Genomic DNA, 23,947 nt, shown 5'->3' with positions numbered 1-23,947 from the left:
TAATACTTGTTATAGAAATTCTAAACAAGAGTTTCCCAGTCAGTTATACCAAGTGTAGTTCTATTTAAGCCATTAAACCACAATTTAGCTTTTCCAGTTAAAGAGAAGGGAAAGAGAATCTCCCTGATTTGGTCTTGAGTGACCCCGGCTTGCCTGATGGTGTTACAATATTGACAATAGTCGGCAATGTGAAGATTCGGGTCTTTACCCTTTGCTCCACTGAATTGCTTCCTCTCTATCATCGTTATAAATTGAGGTTTAATTTCAAATTGAACCCCATCAAGAGCCGGAGTAGGGGTGAGATGTGGAAAATCCGTAAGCTTTGGTTGTGAATAATCACTAAGCTTCTTTGGAGCCGCTATCTCTGATTCTGCGTCTGATGATACCTCTAAATCGCTAGAATCAGTTGGAGGATCGCGGTGATTGTTGTTATTATCACCAGAATCCGCCAGGATTTGCTTGTAGAAGTTTTTCTGTCTATGGAAGGAACGTTCGATCTCAGGATCGAAAGGGATGTAACCTGATCTGGAACACCTGGGTATAAACAAACACTAGAAGCAAATATGAGATTTGTCTCAGAGAACTAACGCTCTCTGAGACAAAAGAGAAATAATCTAGACTACAAAAACAATCAGAAATAAAAATAAAACCGTTTCCCCGGCAACGGCGCCAAATTTTTACAGGGTAAAGTCGTATCCCCTAATCAAAAATAATTACCTAAGGTAGATAGGGAAGTAGGGTCGATCTCCACAGGGAAACAAGTCTTTTTACTCCTAATTAAATATTATAATCCAAATTATTTAAGTAACCAATATTTATAATTAAGCAAGAAACTAAACTACAAAGAATAAGAGTAGGAAGAAAACAATATAAAAAGGGATCTAGGGCATAGGTTCACCAATAAATAATACTCCAGGGTAAAACAGGGTAATCAATCATTGACATGGCATAAATAACATGATTAACAGGCTCTCGCAATTTATTAATCAACATAGATCTAACAGGCTCTCGCAATTTACTAGATCTAAGTTCTTATTGAAAATAGCCTTTAATATCAAATTAACAACTGCTCGATTCATCAATTTAATATTGCTATACTTTTACAAGCCGCAATTGTAAAACATTAAAACAATCCAATAAGAAATTATCATGCAATACCAATAATCAATAATAGTCAATCATCAATGCATCAATTAACCAGATTGTAAAGGGCTCTCGCTACGTATTACAATCACACAATTAATTTACCGGTATTAAATCTCATCTCTCGAATCTTGACTTAACCATTTATAAATTAACTTGCCTATTGAAACTAGACCTAAACATTAATTCTCATCTCTCGATTCTTGAATCAATATTGTCAAACTCATGCATAAAAGATAGGCCTAATCTAGTCACAGAGCATTAAATCAATCAATAGGAAATTAATCTAGCATTGATAATCAACAACAATAATTTACCCCTTCATATTATTTATTAGATCCCCATAAACCCTAGAAATTAAACTACTCACACATATTAAAAATTAAACAAATCAAAGTAATAAAATAAATCGTGATGAAAGGAATAAGATAAATAACTAAGAGAAAAGGAAGAGAAATCGTTACCAAAATAAATCTGGAATTAAAGAAAGAATTAAGAACAAAGGTTTAGAGAGAGATTAAGAGAGAGAAAACTAAGTAGAGAGAGAAAGTCTAAGAAAGAAGATAAGTGAAAAATAATCGTCCTAAAAACGTACTTAAAACAAAACTAAAACAACTCCTAATTAGAAACTAATTGCTCGACAAAAGAGCCTTTCCAGAAACACGCGCCCGATCGGGCGCGCCTTTTTTCTCGCACAGCTCTTCTCACAGCCGCGCCCGATCGAGCTAGCAGCTCACCCGATCGGGCGCGCCTTTGGCCACGCACCAGCACACTTGCGTGCCTTGCCCGATCGAGCTAAGCTGCCCGATCGGGCCCTTGCTTCACCTCGAGGCTCGGAGCTTCGATTGGGCTTATTTCTTCGGCCCAATCCGGATATCCACTTAGGGTCTTGATCACTCGGTCCATATACCTCGATATCCCGATTACCGAGCCCTTAATCACCGGCTCTCACCGGCCCTGGGCTATAAACTCTGGTCGTGCTTCTCCAATGCTCGTGATTGCTCCAAAATATCTCGGGAAAATACTTCAAAAGCATAAATCCCTGCAAAAGTCAACCAAATCTACGAAAACACTAGTAAACACCAATTAGTAATAAAAGTGGCTCTAAAGAGCCAAAAACACTACTAATTATGACCAAGGGACGGGGGTAAAATATCATATAAAATGGACACATCACACCCTCACAACTTTTTTCAACCCCTGTAAACAACCATCTGTACACAATACATTTTTCTACAAAACAAGCCATATTTAGAACACGATGCTGACAGAGGTGATGAAAACAGATCAAATGGAAGTAATAATAGAGAAAGGTCAATAGTTAGTCCAAATGACGGCTCTAGGATAAAACACCTACTCTTGGTAGCAAATTGCCTCTCCCAAACCCTTTCGTATATTCTAGATGATACCCTAACATACTACAGAAATACATAAACCAACATAACCATAAACCAATTTTATTTTGCAAACAAATTTACTTTCAAACAATTTGAACAAAAATAAATCTAAAGTGTGCATTACCTACTCTCAAACATTCCCATGACCACTTAAAATCGAGCCACATAGATTGAACTTCACATAATCTCCATCCTAACTAAACAGGTTACATTCATTCCTACACACATGATATCCCTTAGGGTTCGTTTGACATCGCTGTGGTTTTCTGTTTTTTAGTGTTTTGCTTTTCAAAACCGTATAATATATATTATATAATGAATAAAAAATTAGTCAAACTTTTTAAAATCATGATAATTTTGAAAACTGACAACAGATTAGTAGAAACATCATTGTCTTGTTTTCTATTTTTGGTTTTGAAAAAAAAAACAAAAAACTAAAAACACAAAATAATGCCAAATGTTTTCAAAAAAAATAAAAAATAATGCCAAATAAATCTTAATAGTTAATACTTGTGCTTCAAAAAACAAATCCTAATACTTTTGATTGTTAAAATTTTGTGTAAAAATGTAAGTCTGACACTCTCTCTTGTGATTATTACGAAACGAAGGGAGCAGTAATACTCCGAATCCATGGTACAAAATTATACGGATTTGCCTTATAAGAAAATCAAATTAATTTTCCCGCACTCTTTCGCTATTGAACCCTCTCATCGGCGAGAACCACAGCACAGACAAAAATGCTGCACGAAATTCTTCTAGCATTGCTCGGATACACCGGCGACCTAATCGTCGACGAACGAGAATGCCGCGATTCCCTCGGAATTCTCTCTCCTGATTCTCCGGTCGCCGATATCCCTACCTTCAAGCTCGCCCCTGACCTCTCCTTCATCGCTCCCAGTGACAGGTTTTCCTTCATCACTCTCTCAATTTCTTTCTTCAATTGTAGTAATTTTGAGTTCATTGTTGAATTTTGCTGGAATTATGGAATTTGGTTGATTTTTCAGGGATGTGATTGAGAGGATTATTTCGTTAGGGTTTTACTACAGGGAGTTGGATCGATTTGCTACGAAATCGAGGAATTTGAGCTGGATTAGATCGGCGAGTGCGAATGTATCGCCGTTGGAAAGGAGTGAGGAGATTTCTAAGAGGAAGAGTGAGAATCAGAGTGTGTATCGGCGTGCTATTGCTAATGCTATTGTTGAGATTCTTTCGGTTTATCGGTCTGCGGTTTTGCAAATTGAGCAGAAGTTGTTGGCGGATGCTCTTCCCATTTTGGCCAGTGTTACTCAGGGCCTCAATAAGGTTGTTCTTTCATCTTTTTTAGGCTTAATTCTTGTGGAATTTTGTGTAGAAGCGAAAGTAATTTTCTGCTAAAATTAGGTGTAGTATACCTTATTGAAATGAACATGTTTATGTCTCCAGAGAACATTCCTGCCATTTTGAAATTGAATTCGTAAAATAGTTTGAATTTACTTAGGTTACTTGAACTGTAGGTAACATACTTGAGTCCTTATATTGACAATGGTATTTATTCTTACAATTTGGGATGGAGGATATAGGTGAAAGCTTTCATATTTTATGATAAAGAGAAATGTTCTTTGATCAAGTTGAGGTTTTTATGGGTAAAAGGGGATAAATAAGTAGTAGCTATTGAAAGATGATATACAATTTGCAAGAATTAAAGCTTTGCCCTTTTTTATGAGTGGTGGTAGCCTAGTAGGTAATAAAGAAGGTTTGACGAACTCAATGGGAGATAGTGAGCTCATATAAGACTTTCTCATCTTTTCCATATCAAACAGAAAATGCAGGAAAAGTGATTCCTTTTTAGGCATAAAAATATAGGAAGTTGGCATATGTCATTTGAAGAGCTAAATTCCTCATTAGACATTGCATTTTGTCCCTTTGACCATTGATGAAACTTATTATGCCTCAATGCTTCCTAGCACCCCATCTATTGTCCTTTCCTAGAGGTTGACATGTTAGGAATCTTGATGACTTGTTTGATAGCCTATATAAACTTCATTACTAAACATGTATTTTTCTCCATAAAAATTCTTATTACCACTCGTTATCAACTTTAAAACGGTAATGGAAAATTACAAAGAAAATATTTGTGGGGTGGATTGGATTTATCATGGATATTGGCATGAGACTTTCTTGGCAAAATTAAGTATATATTCAATAGAAATTACTGCAATTTTATACTACTTACTAAATGATCAATGAGTTCCATACAAAACTGATCCTACTCAAAACCTATCTCTATCATTTCCCTATGCTGAAGTTTGTGACTTTTAAGTATACAACCATTCTTCCAATCACCAAATGATGTCCAAGGCAATCTCAAGTCAAACAAGCATTAATCCCTCATAATTTGTATTGTTGTCCAACCTTTTGCTATGCCATGGAAGATGGGATATATTGAACAAAACTAGAAAGGAAATTAACACATTTAACGTAGTATATATTAGCCGAAGAGATCAATATGTAAGAAGATTGTGCTCAACCTTGACCTTAAATCTCACTTTCCTCCCACGTATGATTTCATGCAAGATGCAACATTGGTGGCTACTTCTTTCAGTTAGCCAACATTAGGATATAGTTTCCTTTTCTTAGCTAACAACGTATTGTTTTCATATCAGCCCGTCTCTTCCCATCTCCCCGAAACTTAGAAATTTATCTTGGGGGTACAGTTTATATAGGCACTCAAAAGACACCTTAAGAATTTTGTCACTGATATCGTGTGTGATTCTTGGTCATCTGGCTTGCTAATACTGATGATATAGAAACTTTAGAGGGTATAAGGGATAGAAATCAGAGTAAAAAGAGGAAAATGGGCACTTAAAGAAAAACAACGAGGTAGTGACTGTATTGTAGTGAAGAGGGAGAACAAAGATGTTATGTAGAAAATCTGAATGCTATGTAGTTTGATGTCCATGTAACACCTCACTTAAAAGCAATGTTTATAAAATGGATATTGGATGGATCACATAGTTGTCAGATCTGCAAGCCCCAAATGTGCTAAACTACTTTAGAGGCTTTTCTAGTAATTCAAATAGATATTAGCTTAAAGTGAAGACTCTACGCAGATAAAGTAAAAAGTAATGTAGAAATTATGAAGCACGGAAACTCTTAATTTTAGCCACGTATCGTTTCCGAAACCTCTTACGTTTCGAAACCCGTTTCGAAACGGCTCATGGAGTTTCCTTGTTTTGTGAAGCGTCTCGCATAATTTAACAGTTCGAAAACATGTGGGAAACTTAATTAAGGATATAAATAAGCGTTTCCCCTTTAATAGAAAGCAATTAAACCCTTATATTCACAAATTACGAGCAGTCAAGCAGCATAGTTATTTGAGTTGTTTCTATAATTGTCGTTTCCATGCTTTGGAGATCCATGTTTGCTGCCATCACCGCCTAGCTAGAACAAAGTTGATCTAACTACCACCGAACGATTTCACTAATTATTTAATTTGGAAAAAAGGGAGTTCTTTCAATTTACAGAACGAAGTATCTGTTTGTTTTTATTTTTTTGCAAGTTCATTTGGTATTTTATTCTGATTAAATGTATTTATTTATGTATTTTTAATGTGTCCCCGTTTCCCATAATTTTAAAATTTCCGTTTCCCCGTTTCCGTGCAACCTAGTGTAGAAATGTACTGGAAGCTTTCCCTAGGAGTTATGCAGGTATGTGGAATTCATAAAGCCATGGTGTTGTAGGCCATGTAGCAAAAATAACCAAATAGACATTCTTATACAATAAAGCTATCCACTGAGGGAGCTAAATCAACCAATGATCCTAACTTCTATACATTGTGTCCCCAAAAGTGGCAAAAGTGGGTTCCTTTCATTGACCCCAATTCCCCCCCCCCCCCCCCCCCCCCAAATTACATTTTTGGTTCTCTGCCCTCTCTTGTCAATCAAGTGAGATCAATGACTCCTGTACTCTACACATAGCTCTGCCCCCTACTATATATTACTGATTTTTTTTTGTCTTGTATATCTATTAATTAACAAGACTGTCGTCAAATTCATTATTTTAAATCCCATACTAATTTCAGTTCTCAACTTTAGCAATTTTGTCTTGAGGGGTAAAATAATATCTTTTTGAACTTGTTATTTCCTTGCATGGTGGAGTATTGTGACCTTTTTATTTATTTTTAACGTTTGTGTCACATAATTTCAAAGTTGTAACTGAAGGATTGTTCTCCAGTTCTTTGTTCTTTTGCCTCCTCTTTATGAGCTTATTTTAGAGATAGAGCGTGATGATGTTCGTGGAGGAAAACTTCTCAATCTCTTGCATAAAAGATGTCATTGTGGGGTGCCTGAACTTCAAACCTGCCTTCAGAGGTAAGTTAATGCAGAGTAATTTAATTTAGAAAATCTGTTTTGGCCTGTTTTCCTGGATACATGAATTTAGTTTACTTCTTTTCACTATTATTATAAAAAATTTGAAAAGATGAATTTTGATATAGTCATTTATCTGATAATAGTCCACCATATATAGTCGATTTGACTTTTGAGAAATGTAGTGTTTGGGTTTGGAAAAAGGGGGGGGGGTGATATAGTCATTTATCTGATAATAGTCCACCATATATAGTCGATTTGACTTTTGAGAAATGTAGTATTTGAGTTTTGGAAAAGGGGGGGGGGGGGGGGGGGGAAACCCCATTTAGCATGATGAGGTTCCTCACTGCAGAAGCCTTGCATTTAGCATACTCAAAAGTCAGTGCAACTTTGTTTCTTTGTAAGTGAAAGCTTAATTAGAGTTGGTATTTTATAAACTTTTTTAAAAAAAGAAATATATGATGTCTGTATGACGTTTCAAACCATTTACGCAACTAAAAAATGTGACAGACCTGTGGTTGGTGATTGAGTTGGTTTCCTTATAAAGGAGAGGTAACTTTCAAAGATGCTTGATCTCTTCAACTTTTTGACTTAGTTTTCGGCAGGCCTGACTCTTGGGCAGTTTACTCGGATCTGCACAATAGGGCCCTCCATAACATTGGGGCCAAAAAATATATATATATTAAAGAAAATTCTCTGAGTAATTTTTTTTTTTTTTTAAAATAAAAAAAATAAAAAATCCCCTAATTACCGATTACAATGCCCACCATTAACAACAATTCAACAAACTATCCAAAGCCAAAAATCTCCCGTGGTTTTAAATGCTTCTTATTCTTTCTCTTTTTTTTTTCCCTTCCCAATATACAGTTTATTCTCTTAATTACCACTCCCATCTTCCGGTCTTCCCGTAAATAGTTTCCTTGAATTGATATACTAGTATTTTTTTTCAGCAAGCAAGCATGAGGACACTATCTATTATTATGATTCATGTCTATTAAACTATCTATTTCAATTTCTCAAATAATCTTCCCTAAATAATTATGTTTAACGGCATTTTAAAAAAAATTATATTAGAATTAAGCTCTCTATTCCTACTATTTCTCACTCTTTATATTTGTTTTAATCCACTGCAAAAGGGGAAAAAGGGAAGCTATATTCTTTAATTTTGCCATTGATGATTTTCCAATAATTAATTCATCAATTAAAATCCAGGCCAGGTTGTATCTATTTGCTTTGATGCTCTGATTTTGATATTATTTCTTGTTGGTTTTTCAATTGTTGTAATTATCATTGTATTTAAAATTACTATTATAAAAAAATGTGAGTGTGAAATTTGTTATAATTGGGGCCTAAATATTGTACTTAGCACAAGGCCTCTAAATCTCCCGAGATGGCCCTAGTTTTCGGTATTGTACTTAGCACAAGGCCTCTTAATTGGGTATTATACTTGCTTTTCATCTTTAGTTGAAGAATCTTCCTTTACCTTGTGATTCTTGCAAAGCATGCAGTCTTACAAAGAGGAGCTCCTTTTGGCATTTAGGGGTCAATGCTAATCAGATGAAAACATAGGCAAATTTGTCTTGAGGTTGGAATAATCTCTTAGATCTTGTCTCTTTAGGTTCCTTTGTACTTCTTGTTCTTTATCAAGTTTTAACTTGTGTAGTTGAGATATTTGAGAGTGTCATGTGGGATTTTTAATTGTTTATCTTCTGTTCATGGTGCTTCCGCTGCTACTTTAGTGGAGTAATGGGAGTCCTGTCTCCCAGAAATTTGATTTAATAGATATTCCATGAGTTAGGACTTGGGAGGTTGCTTCTCTTGCTAACCTGCTCATGTCTTTGATTTAGTTCCCATAACGGATTCTAAGATAGTTTTGTTTGGTTGTAACATATTATCGTATTCCCTCATCCTTTTCCATTTACATTTATTTAGAAGGCTAGGGTCCCAAATTGAGTCGAATATTTTGTATGGATGGCTTTGTTGGAAAGAATTGTTTCCTGTTCTCGTTGCAGAGACACATTAAGATTTTATTGCCCAATGTTTGGTATGTGCTTTGCTGGCGGAGGAGAGAGGCTGCAATAAACCGGTAACTTGACTTTGCGTCATATGGTGGCTTTATTTTTGGGAATAAGTTTCTTGTGCTATAGGGTTGCATTAAGTGTGTCTGAGGGTTCCTTGTCAATTGTGGAATGCCTATGAAATTATGATGTGGTTTTGGAGGAATAAGAGGATTAAAGGATTGCAATGCAACTTTAATCTTTATCATATGACCAGTTTAGGTGATTTATTGGGAGAGGCATGGTTGAATGCTTGAATCATTTGCTATTGGGATTCTAGTTGGTTTTTACAGTATAGAGCAATATATTGTGCCTCTCTAGGCAACATGGGGCTATCCCTGGAATTTCTCTTTTAGACGTCTGAAAGATTCTGAGGGCTATTTTGATGCCTGCTAATTCTCTCTTGGATCACTGTTTCTTCTTCGTATATTAATTTTTTTAAATGGTTCAAAATTTTCTTTATCCAAAAAATCTGTGATAATTTCTTTAGTATAACATATGATCAATATTCGTCTTTTGTCTTTTGTTTGAATCCTTGATGGTTTCTTGAAAGTGCTTTTAATTCAATGCATTATAACTGTAGTATATCATGACTGTGAATCAGTGGGGAGATGTATGCTTGATGCTTTTGATGTTAAGTCATATCATACTATTATAATTTGCATTTTACACTGAGATTAGATTATGTTTAGTTAATTGTTACTTATTTACTTTTTGACATATATGTTTTAGGCTGCTTTGGCATGGGCACCAAGTGTTGTTCAACCAACTTGCATCTTGGATGGTTTATGGTATTCTTCAAGATCCTTATGGAGAATTCTTCATCAAAAGGTAATAGCATAGACCTGCTTTAGTTTCATTGAGCTGCCTGCTATCTCCTGAGACTTTTCATTTTTGCAATTATACTGTGTGGCTTGTTATGTTTGTTCTTCATTTTTAGAGATATGCTGCTCTGCATTTCTGTGGATTTATATCATATTTTATTGGATAAAATGCTTGCTTTTTTCAATTTAGCTCTTCATGTTTTGTCAGAAGTTAGTGAAAGATGTCGCTTTATGTCTAATTTTATCTTGTGCAGTGAGAGTTCACTAAGCAGTGTTATATTAATTCACTTTCTAGTTACAACTCGTGGGAACTTTGCTAGTTGCTTCTTTTGTATGGGAAAGCTGTTATCAATTCCACCAGTCCTGTCCTTGTATGCCTGGCACTGGCAGTATCCAGAAGCCAGATTCATAGAGTATTAGAGGTGCTGTAACAATTTGAAAGAAAATGTACTTGAATGTTAGAACAATAACATAATCTTCTACTTGATATCTTGCAGAAATAACTTTTATTATAGGTTTTATCTATTTGTCCCTCCTCTCACCCCCCCCCCCCCCTCCTTTTTTTTGGGGAGGGTGAGAGGGGTGTTTGGTTTTCTTAGTGGTGCATGTGCTGGGTTCTACTTTGGCTATAGGGTGGGGTGTCATTTGTTGCTCATTATTTTTTCAAGATGGATCCTTTGACTTGTAGTTTCATTGATTTTTAGATATGATTATTGATCTTTGCTCAAGATATCTATTTACAAAAAGGAGAGATTTGCTACCTATATTCTTTTGTAATTAAAGATAAATACGAAGGAGCCATTTGATGGAAAAGATTGAGTATGCCTTGTAATGTTCCTAGAGAAAGAAGCTAGAAACTTCAGTTTGAGATAAAAGAAAATTCTCCTTTGTATTTTTTATTTATCCATTCCTTAATTCAATCTAATTAGTTAGATTCAATGTGAAGTTTATGTTCTTACTTACTCATGTCTCTTTGACAGTGAAGAAGGCAGGGAGTTGGGGAAGGACTCTTCAAATCCTGACATGATTCGGAAATTGACACGCTTAACCATAGAAGATTCCTCTCTAGCTGATTGGCACTTGGGATTTCATATATCTTTGGTATTTTTCAGCTGTTGGAGATGCTTATTCTATATTAATGTATTGGCTTCCGCTTGTGATGGCTAGCTAACTCTAATTTACCTTTCAATTTGCCTCAAACTTGTTTTCTGTTGCTATTATTATTTGTGCTTGAAATGTTGGTGCTACAGGGACCATTATCTGTTATGGTTTCTTCTTTGCATTCTTTCTTATTTCCACTCAGATATGACATGATTGGTGGGCTTTTCAAGTCATATATATCTATCTCAAGTGCATGGAGGATATATCCTTTGTAGTTTCAAAGCATAAAAAGGATCCATCTATAGAAGTTCACCAACCAGAAAAACCAGAAAAAGACTTCTCTGTATTGGCTTTGTTTGCTAACTGGAATTGCAGCGAATGCAGATGTGATGCATTTGAAGCTGTCTTTGCACTAGTGAGGAACGTGTTAGTTGTTTAAGGTCCAATTTGTTATGTTCCAGGAGCCACCCACCCTCCCGTCTTGTCAAATGACCGTAATATTTATGCATGTTTGTCAGTAGAGCATCTTCCTCTTGAATCTCTCTTTGAACTCTTGATTTTTGCATGTTATTATCCTTGTTGATTTTTACTTTGTAGTGCTTCTGCTTCAAATGGATAACTTTCATAATATGGCAATGCAGGATATGCTTCCTGAATATATCCACATGCGTGTTGCAGAGTCTGTTCTGTTTGCTGGTAAAGCTGTTAGGGTGCTTCGGAATCCCAGTCCTGGCTTTGCACAAGATTCATTGTACCACCCCAAAATTCCAAGGGAATCCTATATAATTCAAGGATTTGCTGATCGCTTTTCGTTTCAAAAGGATTCTTCATCAGATTCAGAACTTACAGGAGAAGAATTACTACCACAGGCTGAGGCAGATAAGATTGAAGCAATGCTCCAGGACCTAAAGGTTTCTTTCTTGCAGTATGTTTCTTTCTTGTAGCTGAGGAGTTTACGGATATATTTGGCTTGTAACTAGTTATGGAATATATGACTAGTGACTGTAGTTTCTTCTGTTGCTACTTATTGGTCTTTTTCCAATTAAAGGGTTCACTCAAAATCCTTAAGAAAAAAATCAATGGAACAAGAACTTGCTGTCCTGAGATGCTGATAGCATTCAAACTCTTGCTTTGATATGCAGGAATCAACAGAATTTCACAAAAGGTCATTTGAGTATGCTGTTGATTCCATTCGAGCTATTGCAGCCAGTCATCTATGGCAGGTGGTTTATGCAATTTTTTTAAAATAAATTTATATCTATATTTTTAGGGTGCTATATGAAAATTCTTGAATGACAAATGCAGCTTGTTGTTGTCCGTGCTGATCTTAATGGCCATTTGAAGGCCCTTAAAGACTATTTTCTGTTGGCCAAGGGAGATTTCTTCCAGGTTAGATATGGAAATATTCAAGATTTTAAGTTTTACTTGCTACGCTGATTTTGTATTTCTTTTTTTGGCAATTAAAGAGATTTTGTATTTCTTTTTTTGGCAATTAAAGAGATTTTAAGTTATCTTATTGGTGCATGATTTTGTATTTCATTGTATATAAAGCTTCACCATCATATTTTAGTTTGTCAATGTTGCTTGTATCAGGGTTCCATGGCATTAAGTTGGTGAATTGTTGTTTTCATTCCACAATTCCTCTTTTTAATATCACGACTTTTCATAAAGAATGCTGTTTGTGTTGGTAGTTGAGCAGAATAATAATTCAACTTGACATTGGGTTATGTTCAGTTTTCATCATGGATTTTTGCATCCTTCATTTGTCTGCTGGATTTAACATCTTGTTTTTCTGTCTTTGGCACCTTTCCTTTAGCTCTTGATCATTCAAATTTTTCTCCATTTTTATAAACTTTATTTACCAGTGCATCTAATGGATTATTTATTACTGATCAAAGTTGCTTAAATTATGTTATTTGGAAATAGTTTGATGAGTGTCTTGTATGTTGTTCTTCCCAAAGCTTCCAGTTATTGGTTGTGAGTAATCTGATGATATTTGTTTGTTAACAAATTTTGCGTAAATCTTATTTTCATTCAAATTAAGGCTGTTCAAGACCAGACCGAAACAAAGACTGGAAATTTAAAAGTTGACTCCCAGCCAGACCAGTTTTCTTGGACTGGACCCGAACTGGACCAATAAAACCTGTCCAAAATCCGGTACCCGGACCAAAACGGTTTTCAATATTTTCATTACTTTATTATATTTATATTATGAAAAAATAAATTAAGGAAAATGATTGTTTTATGCATGAACATCGAAATTATAGCTCATAATATAAATAATCATAGCATATTGAAGGTAAAAACTAAACTTTATTGAAGTTTTATTCATAAATTTATACAAAAAAAAAAGGGTCTTGATTTGGACTGGACCAAAGACCGATATTTTAAATTTTTCGACCGGATATTGGACCGGTTTCTTTGGCCCGGCCTAGTCCATATATCCGGTCCGGTCCGACCGGTTTTTGAGCTCCCCTGATTCAAATATCCTCTTTGTGCTTCTCATGCTTTTTAGTATGTATAATTGCTACTTGAGTAATCACCTCTAGGCATATGCTAATTTGTTGTTCCTTGGAATAGTATTTCATGTTCATCTCATACGTGTTCATGCTATATAGCTGACCCAGATTAGTTTCACAAAATCTTGGACTGTTGGGTGCAGTGGATTTTTGTTGTAATTTCTGTGTTTGTTGTTTTGAACAGTTCAGCCATAGTAGTGCGTTGTATTCTATGTTTTTTTAAGCCACTGAAATCACTAAATCATAATGTCTTCAGTGCTTTTTGGAGGAAAGTCGACAATTGATGCGTTTACCACCTCGCCAATCGACTGCTGAAGCTGATCTTATGGTGCCATTCCAGCTGGTATGATGCACCACTTAAATATCTTTTCATATTGATGTGTAATCTGGTATTGATCTATATTTCTGTGAGCTTATCATTAGGATGTTATATATGTAAGAATAGTTCCTTATAAATTTGCTATATACTTCATAAATAAATTACACATGTTTGATATAGAACATGACATTTTTGGTTCTAGCTATCCTTTTATACACGGGTGACACTTGTTCTCTAATCATCTATTTAATATATTAACAAAATTCAATCATAGAATGCTTTTCATCTTTGTTGTAAGTGAATAACTGATGATCACAGACTAGACATCTTACTCCTTGTTAGCAGTCAAGCTACAAATGTATGGTTAAGGATTAATGCTGTGTTCGGTTCATTTGATCTAGTGTGAAATTATATTATCTGAACAAAAACTGTTTTGTCTAAATTTATTTGAATTTATACTTCCTGTGTGCCTTTTAGTTGCAACTTTTTGACTTTCATGCTTGCCAATGCATAATTTTATCCCTTTATTTCTAATTATAGATAAGTAAAAATATAAAACTTGATTTTGTGAAAATATAAATTGATATGAATCTAGCAAGATCTCACATGACTATATTGCATTTGAACCTATCTGAACTAGTATTATTTTGTAATCGCAGTGTTGGGATTTCACGATTGCCAATGCACATTTCAAATTCAAATATCTAAGTTGGTAGTAAACATTATATAAAGTTGATATAATGAAAGTATATTTCGGAATCTAATAAGTTTCTAATGTATAATCAGTTAATCACAAAAGACGATCAAAGGAGTGTGTCTGAACAGTGTAAAATTCCTAATGTTTTATTAAAAAAAAGGAAAATTTGTCAAAAATAAGCCAACCTTTGTCCGATTCGCTTAAAATAAGTCAACCTTTCGATTAACTCAGAATAATCCAACCTTTATAGGGTATTAACTTTAAATGAGTCAAAACCTGTTGTAACCGGTTATTAAGGTTAATTGTGACACGTGTTAGAATATGATTCGTCATTTTTCTATTAATAATTAATTAGGATATATTATATGATTAATTATAAAAAAAAACTAATAATTATAAATTTCAAAAAAAAAAAAAAAAAAAAAAGGAAAAAACCCCAACCCCCTCACCCTCCCCTGCCAGCTTACCCCCCTCCCCTACCAGGCCGCCGGTAGCCGGCAACCACAAATTCCCCGACGCCGGCACCGACGGCCTCTCCACCCACCCACGACGCCCCCACCCTTCCCCTTCCCTTTCCTTTCCCCTTTCCCCTTTCCCCATCCCCCTTTCCCTACCCCGTTACCCCCGTCCTTCCCCTTCCCCACCGTCAATCGACACCCCAAAACCCTTGAACCCCGATTCCGATTTTGTTAGGGTTTCGTTAGGGTGGGTTAAAGGGTTTGGGGGGTCGACAGATGGTAAGGAAGGGGAGGGAGGGGTCGACTTCTACTGTTCTACAGCGAGACGGGGGAGGGGGGTTGTTTCCGGCAGGGGGTGAAGGGGAGGGGGTGGTGTCGTGTCGGGGTGGGGAAAGGTGAATGGGGAAGGGGAAGGAGTGGGGTTGGGTGGGAGCATCGTGGGTGGGCGGTAGAGGTCGTCGGTGTCGGCGCCGGGGAATTTTGTGGTCGCCGGCCACCGGCGGCCTGGCAGGGGAGGGGGGGTGAGTTGGGGCTGGGGTTTTTTTTTTGTTTTTTTTTAAAATTTATAATTATTAGATTTTTTAATAATTAATTATATAATAATTCCTAATTAATTATATAATAATTCCTAATTAATTATTATAAGAAAAATGACGAACCACATGCTGACACGTGTCACAATTAACATTAATAACCGGTTAATAAACGGTTGCAGGTCACTTGACTCATTTAAAGTGGATACCCTATAAAGGTTGGATTATTCTGAGTTAATCGAAAGGTTGGCTTATTTTGAGCGAACCGGACAAAGGTTAGCTTATTCTTGACAAATTTTCCTAAAAAAAAAGGGAGTAAGTTTATTTTGTGAAGACTCAAATATTTTTTTTGTTTGAACTTATTTGATATTGGTTTTGATATAATCTGAAATGTCTTGAATAAACTTTTTTTTTCCTAAAATTGTCAGAAATAATTTTTTTTTTTTCTTTTTCTTTTTCTGAAATTGTTCAAAGTAAACTTATTTGTCTGAAATTATTCAAAATTAACTTTTATATCGTCAAAAATTGTAACACCATGGAATTAACTCAATTACTCTTAAATTTATGATGACATGTATAATAAAACAGAGGAAGTAGAAGGGGTGTTATGCCATACTCGAGTGAGTACAAAGAAAGTACAAATTATCTAGATAAAAAATTTAATTAAAAAAAGCTTAATATCTCAATACAATGCATGTGAGGTTTAAAATTTAAAGATTAAATAGTCAAATGAAAACATATGATAGATAAAATCACCAAAAACAGCTCTCACTATGGCGTTATCGCCATCACACATCAATGTATCATCATTCATATAAGAATTAGTATTAATTGTTGATGACATAAACAAACAATAAGCCACAACTTAGTGAATAGTTAGTTATTCTAGCATGTCAAATTCATTTTATTTGCAAAAGTCAATGAGAGTCAAAATAAGTTGTTTGAATGAATAGATAACGTTAACACTCATTACTTCTTTGGAAATAAAAATTTGTTAAAACAACACTTGTAAACACCAAAACATTGACTAAATACAAGTATCTTGTAAAGTTGTATGAGGTGGTTTTAGATGGCTATGGCTATGGCTATGGCTATGGGCATGTGGATGTGTCATGTTATCAATTGATCTTTACCCAGCTTAATAGATCTAAACAGAGGATGAGATTAAGGATTGTTTGGAGTGACTGAAGACCAGATTCCATTTCAAAGGTAGATTTTTTGTGTTGGGTTTTGCATGCTGGGCAAGTCAGTAAAAAATCCGTGTTCCAGGGTGGCAAATCAGTAATCCTCGGTTTGATTTTAGTCTACACCTGAAAGGATGTGGGGAAGAAATTTTGGAGGGGGGGGGGGGGGGGGGAGTACTTTGAGAGTTGAGACTATGCAATATACTTTGAGACGACTCTAACAAGAACTCTCATGACTATTTTTTTTCTTACGTATAAATCACCAACAATGGTCAAAATGGAGTATGTGAATGGTGCAAAATGTCAAACTGGGGCATTAAAATAAAAAAATAACAGAGAAAATATAAAATAGAGGTGATAGCTTATTGAAAAATTCTTGTAAAATTACTAGCAAATGCCAATCCTAAGCAGAGCGTTTTCTCAAAGAGAGCATGGGGCTAAAGCGATTGATATAAATTGAAATAATTCTGCATAGTCTCAACACTTAAAAGGTTATTATTTATTAGCTCCCAGAAGAGAATCAAATAAGTAAAAATTCCTAGATTGATTGATTATTGGTGATAAAACAACATAGAAGTTGTTATTGCTGTAGAATTGTGATGCTAACTCCAGTAATTTCTACTTGATTATGTGGTGATAATGGTTTTCTTTCTTTGTGATGCAGGCTGCAGTGAAGACAATCAGCGATGAAGATAAATATTTTTCCAGAGTATCATTAAGGTGAGAGCCTGTACTCTCTTAGCAAATTAGCATTCCCGTAGAAGTTCAAGTATCACTTTAGGTTTTCACAACTACACATTAGTCTAGTTTTGAAGAATTTGATTTGTGTCTTTGTTTATACTTCTTTTTTTATTTTTTTCAATTTACTATGAATTGTGGTAATTTTTCCTTTATAACTTTAAGTTTTTGACATTCATTGTGGTAAAACTGTTTGCATCACTACTGATCAAAATTATAGGCCAAGACAAAGAGGACCATCCGTCCTCCGGAAGCCAAGAAGACACTATGACCGTACCCCTTAAAAAATTGTAATACACTATTCTCTGTGTAATGGACTGAAATTCGAACTAAGCAACTGTAGCTAATTGAACAGAAAAATAGGTGGAAAGCTTGATGATTGATTGAAACAAAAGGTTCACAAGAAGTTGACAACTATCACTCCCATGGGTAACTTGAGGTTTACCAATCTCAATACATTGTCTAAATTCTCAAAAGCATACCCTTCTACCCTCCACCCCCCCTCCCGCTTCTTATATATTACAATTCTTACTACAAAAGTGATTCCCTCTTAATGACTATTTGTCTACTACTGAACAGAATCAAACTATCAGAAACATATTGTTGTTGCTACTTTCCTTAATGGTTAATGATCCTTGTCCTCATTCCCCACGTCTAGCTGCACTTCTTTGTTGCTTTTGCCTTGCTGCAGTTTGTGCCTCCTAGCGTACACCCGGATTGGTAGTGCAGGTGGGCTTGGACTTTGGCCATTTGAGTCCACTCACATCAACCCTCTCGTCAAGGATAGCATAATTCTCAATTTTATTGTCTTAAATTATTTTTGTCGTATTGAATGATGCTTGCGAAGACAAAAAAATTTTAAGTTACCCCATGAAAACTTTCTTGTAGATGTTATTATCTTATTTTTATGTGTCCATACTTTGTGTTTCATAAATTTATTGGAATAAAGTGACTTATAAATGTGTCCGTATATTGTGTTCCACGAATTCATTGGATTATAGTGACCTATAAATCTTGCCTATACTTCTAAGTTCTACTACATTGTAGAGTAGCTGAAATATTGTAGAAACAACTTCTCTGCCCTTGTATTGCTTTGAATGGGAGCTTGTGCTAATCTTTTCATTAGTTGAACTTTTTAGAACGAAGTACTTGGAAAATTTCTTATGCTCACACGCACACTTCATTCATTTTTTTTCTTGTAATGTTTGATTGTTCAAGCTTATCAATGCCTTGACATTTAATGTAGTTTATGATGACCTCTAGGATGCCTTCTATCGGAGTTGCTGTAAAATCAACACAAGCGGATGCTAAATCAAAATCTTACTCCAGTGGAACTTCTAGTGCTGCCTCAACAAACACTACAGCGGATGTGGATGGCTGGGATGGTATAACTCTTGAGTATTCTATTGATTGGCCCCTGCAATTGTTTTTCACACAAGAAGTGCTGTCTAAGTAAGCCGTGACCTTATAGCTTTCAGATTTTTCTATGGATTTAAGAGTGATACCATTACCATATCCGATTAATAATAACTCATTCTTATGACTTTGTTGAAGGATGTATCATATATTTCTGTTTTCTTGTGAAATTTGTTGATTGGAGAAAGAATTATCCCCACCATTTTATTAACATATGTTCACTGCTGAATCTGCAGATATTGTCGTGTTTTTCAGTATCTGTTACGCCTTAAACGGACACAAATGGAGTTGGAGAAGTCATGGGCTTCAGTGATGCATCAAGATCATAGTGATTTTGCGAAGCATCGCAATGAACGTATTAAGTGCCCTACATCTCAGCAGAGGCGACAACGTTTTAGACCAATGTGGCGGGTTAGAGAACATATGGCCTTTTTGATTAGGAATCTACAGTTTTATATCCAGGTAAGATAAGTCAAATATCTGATGGTATTGTCCTCCATTCTTGTCTCTCTCTCTCTCTTTTTTTTTTTTTTTAATTATATTTTGTTATTTTTTCTGCTCGAATAAGTCCCTTGCATAGGCATGCCCTCATTAGAGGAATTGGGGTAATGGCGTGGCATGCCTTCATGAAAATATATCAGTGTACATGTGCACTCTTATGCCCATTTGATGCAAATAGTTTGATCAGAGTTTCAATTGCATGATGAACTCAATTGGCTATAGTGAGTTCGAGGGCTCCCAGTGCTATCTAACCTTCACTAATATAGTAATATACAAAGAAAACTAGAGAAAGAGAAGCATAAGTATAGATAGATGATTCTAGATGCTCCCAGTGGCAAGAAATTATAAAAATTGGCCTAGCATAGACTTCTATGTGTTAAGTATGGCTTCTTTATTGGCGAAGTTGCCTCTGTTACTTTGTAGTTCCCACCCATACGTCTCCAAATATAACTGGACCGAAGAAGCAGAAATGTTGCACATCTTGCGTACTTCTTGTGATCAAAGATGACCTTTACAGGCTATGGTTTCTGCATTCCTTACAGTGTTTATTAGCTTCTCCTTCTGAGTTTATTCGAGGATTATCTTGTTAAATTCATTGCATGTCTTTCTTCAGGTGGATGTCATAGAGTCACAATGGAATATTTTAGAAACTCATATCCAAGATTCACGTGATTTTACTGAGCTTGTGAATTTTCATCAAGAGTAAGTCAATATTGTCAGTTGCCCCAACTTTCTTTTTAGATGCCGTGGTGATTCTTCATTATTGTTGCATGCTGTATTTTGGGAATCTTGATGTGTATTTGAAGCATAACTCGTCAGTAAATAATGTATTTTTGCTGCCGTACTTCTCCATCCAGAATCTTATTATGGTAAAGGGAAAAAAAGCAAGAGAATAAGAATAAAAGGATAACTTATGGTTTTCATTGGAATTGTAAAGGGGAAGGCAGAGATTATGTGGTTAAGTGACTTTGCAATGACTTGTTAGTGTGCACATTCTTGCTTCCTGGGTTAAAACTCTGAGTTTGTAGTCTCTGTACTCCGGGGGAGTGAGAGCTGTCAGTATAGGCCCATTATGATTTATGACTATGTATGTGGTGGGGCTGAGACTTGTGTATTGTTGTATGTCAGCTATATCTGCAGGCTGCTTCTGTGCAGGGAGGCACAAATCTTTCCTGTCAGAAATAAGGCAATACTTTCTTCGTTCCTTAATCAATCTAACACTTTGCCATTTAGGAAGTTACAAATTGCTACTTTCTGCTTTTGGGTTCTCTCTTGTTTTCTTCTCATCACAAGGGCTCCTTAATCTCCCACCCCCCACAATGTTGTTTAGTTATAATTAAAGAGCACAGGGATTATTCATATGGCATACGGGTTCTACTCAGGTCTTTGAGTATGGCATAGAGACTTTTCTGACTGCTATCTCTGACATCCTCCAACCTAGTTATCATACTAGTTGTAATCAACCAAAATAAATCAAGGGATGTATGGTGGAATGCTTGATAAACAACCATGAAGCACTGCTAGTATCGTAGTTGATGCTTATTTATGTTTCCAGAATCCTATCCTACTAAGTTAAATCTATCTGATGAAAGAACCTGTAATCTTGTGGATGATCTCCTTTTCGTGCCAAAGTATATTTCATAACTGTATGAGCCAATGTGTTTAATAATTTACATAAATTGCCCCAAGTATAATCAAAATCTATGCAGGTATATGTCAGCCTTGATTTCTCAGTCATTCCTGGACATTGGTTCTGTGTCAAGGATATTGGACAGTATAATGAAACTTTGTCTGCAATATTGCTGGTGCATAGAAAACCAAGAAAGCCCTAATACAGCTGAGTTGGATCACATAACTGAGGTAACTTGGATAACTTTAGTTCTGTTTTAATAGGATGCATTTTTTTTTTTTTTTTGTTTTTTTGGTTGATGTAATTTGTAAAGATAATTGAGTTGTGCCATTCATTTTGTCTGGAGCTTCTTCTGACCATATATCCAGCCCGACTTAATGCATTCTCACTGGAACTAGCATTTTACTAGAATAGTATTAGCTTAGGATTATAGATCTAGATCTAGGTTCCAGTCTTCTTTGGACAAGAACTGCTGAAAATAATGTCAAAGAGTACCAACCGATATCAAGTGCTGCTGTAGCAAATGTGAACTATATAATGTGAAGAATATGGTTGTTGTATTTTGGATGCTATTTACTGTTTTATACTTTCATGCTTTAGCACTGTTAACTTGCAACTGTTATCACTTTGTATGTGGAGCATTGCTTTCTGATTTGTAAGATTATAGTTTCTTTTTGTGATCTTGTTATGAATATATTATGATGTGGAGCTCCAACCAGTTGATCCTTAGATACGTGCCTGCCCCTGTTCTAGGGGCCAGTTGTCAATGGAAAACCGAGCTTAACTCTACTGCTATCAGCTGAGGTGCCTGGGATCCTAGAGCTTTACACCAGACTGCAAAAGATGAAAAATAAGAAGTTGTTTCTCATTTGGTGGTACTGAGAAGGAACAATTATCACCAACTCCACGCTCACTAAAACTATTTAACTAGAGCCAACTACAAACCTACAAGGTGCTAAAGTCCTCAAGTTTTCCGTAACTTTTCACTTACTAGTCCCTATCACCCTGCTGTCATGGAGTAACTCTAGATGTTTTATAGAATATGCCTAATTCAAATTAGCTTTCTACTAATTGAGTGGGTGATTTGAATCTTGTGGAATCCATGCCATATGCTGTCGATTTATGCTAGCATAGCTCATCTTTAATTGTCACATTACTGTAAAAACTGTTCAATTTACGCTATCACACTGTTAATTGTTTCCGGATGAAGTATTTGGATACCTGAATGAAGTGCCTCTTTTCACCATGGCTGTTACCCAGGCTCTTAAGAGCCCTGTATAACTTCCAGTTGTATGCCTAAACAAGGTCTGTTAGGTCTAGGGGGAGGTGACTTATTATATAGTTTCTGGTATTAAAATATTTTGCTATCTGAATTTTCATTATGCTAACCTTGAGGAGCTGGTGAATTGGTGATAACTTGAATTTTGGTACTGACTTCTCTAGCTCTAGTAAAGGAATAACTTCTAGCATGGGAGACATAATGCACTTTTCTTGTTACAAAGCTTCTGAATACTTCCTAACTGCATCTATCATGTTGTGTGCTGTGCTATGCTATTCCCTTTCCATTCAAACATTACTAATTATATTGTTCTTGCATAATTTGTGTGCTGTTACATTAACCTTAATCAACGTTTCAGGAATTCAACAAAAAGTCAAATTCCTTATACACTATATTGCGTAGCAGCCGACTTGCTGGGAGTCAGAGAGCCCCTTTTTTGAGGCGTTTCCTTTTGCGTCTAAACTTCAATTCATTCTTTGAGGTGAATCTGTTACCTTTTCTCCCTATCATTGGTTATTAGCTTTGTTCTCATTTTGGCTTCAATCTTAAAAATACATAGCATGCTTTGAATGTTGAGGGATGATAATTGCTCACAGTCCAACCACTCAGTTTCCATTAACAATGGCATTTAAGTACTCTTTAACCTTTTCTAAAAAAAAAAGGGGTCTTTTTTTTCAAACTATTAGAGGGCTTTTTTAGTGTTTCGTGACCAAAAAGAGGCATTTTGTAGACCTTGTTGAGTTGATTCTTTGCTTTGACAATCCCTCTTCCTCCACTAAAATTGATCCAGTAATGTAATCCTGCTTACATTGTCAATCTCTTCTCTTTTTTCTGTCAATGTGTGCACTTAGATTTATTTGTCCATAAGAAAAGAAAAGGGGGGGAATGGGGGAGTGAGAGAGAGAGAGAGAGAAAACAGGGGTAAGCTTGGAAATGTAAAAAAAATTCAATGAAATTAGAACATGTGCTGCATATATCAGAAATAGTGTGCCATGTAGTTCCCCGCTCTGTATTTGCTAAATGTCTTACGGTACAAGTAAACAATGTTCCTTGTAGAGTATCGTTCCTTCTGTATTTGCAAATTGTCTTATACTTTTTAACTCGGTACAGGCAACTGCAAGAGGTGTTCTGAATGTTGTTAGGCCACGACCTTCTCTTCCTGTATTGCAGCAATAAGTTTATGACTGATGTATCTGTTATCAAATTTGAGGCAGTGCAATGCTTATTGGATTGACTTCTATTTATGTACTCTTCCTGTTGTATAGCAACTTGTGAATGGCGTTTCGGTTGGCTAACAAGATTTAGCGTAATGCTTCGGCCTCTACTGTTTCTGTATATATGTGCTGCTCTGTAAGTGTACTCACTAGCATTTGTGTTAACCTTTCTGGTTATTTATAAAATTGGGTGTTGATGGAAGTGATAGCTAATTTGAAATTTGTGTTTTTTTTGGAGAAAAGAATATTTTGTTATTCTTGTATGATCTGTACTTTTAGCTTTCTTTTATTTGGAGTACTTGTGTACTTTATAGTCGATGGTTGAAGATCCCCGTGTTCTCTAAGCTCTAAAGTTACGGATAATAACTCCATTGGTTATATGAAATAGTTTTATTTAAGTGCTTGCCAGTTGCCGGTGTAAAAGTTTAACTTTTAATACGTCTAATCTACTTGATTTATTTAGTTGAAACATTTTATTTTTTACATTTTTCAATGCATATACATTAATTTTTTTAGTCCGTTTGTACTCTTGTGTATAACTGGTCACACCAGGTGGCCGGTTTAAAGAAAACAAACCCTATAATACTGTTT

The 23,947-nt window shown here is 35.6% G+C and overlaps 1 protein-coding gene across 1 annotated transcript; it reads left to right on the top strand.

Annotated features, from left to right (window-relative positions):
- The first annotated feature begins 3,252 nt into the window (after positions 1–3,252).
- On the top strand, positions 3,253–23,682 carry LOC145615423 (gamma-tubulin complex component 4-like). The gene is made up of 16 exons (XM_081670500.1): positions 3,253–3,444; positions 3,545–3,842; positions 6,753–6,889; positions 9,676–9,774; positions 10,748–10,868; positions 11,510–11,779; positions 12,011–12,091; positions 12,174–12,257; positions 13,644–13,730; positions 17,243–17,298; positions 18,580–18,768; positions 18,969–19,194; positions 19,847–19,935; positions 20,943–21,093; positions 22,501–22,623; positions 23,253–23,682. Exons 1-16 carry the CDS (start codon positions 3,278–3,280, stop codon positions 23,316–23,318), a joined length of 2,244 nt encoding a protein of 747 aa, XP_081526626.1. The 5' UTR covers positions 3,253–3,277; the 3' UTR covers positions 23,319–23,682.
- Positions 23,683–23,947: the final 265 nt, after the last annotated feature.

The sequence above is a fragment of the Chenopodium album genome, chromosome 3 (genome assembly GCF_948465745.1).
Source record: "Chenopodium album chromosome 3, dcCheAlbu1.1, whole genome shotgun sequence".
Taxonomy (NCBI): Eukaryota; Viridiplantae; Streptophyta; class Magnoliopsida; order Caryophyllales; family Amaranthaceae; genus Chenopodium; species Chenopodium album.
Note: the sequence above shows the minus strand (reverse complement) of the source record. Positions and strands in the feature narration are given on the sequence as shown.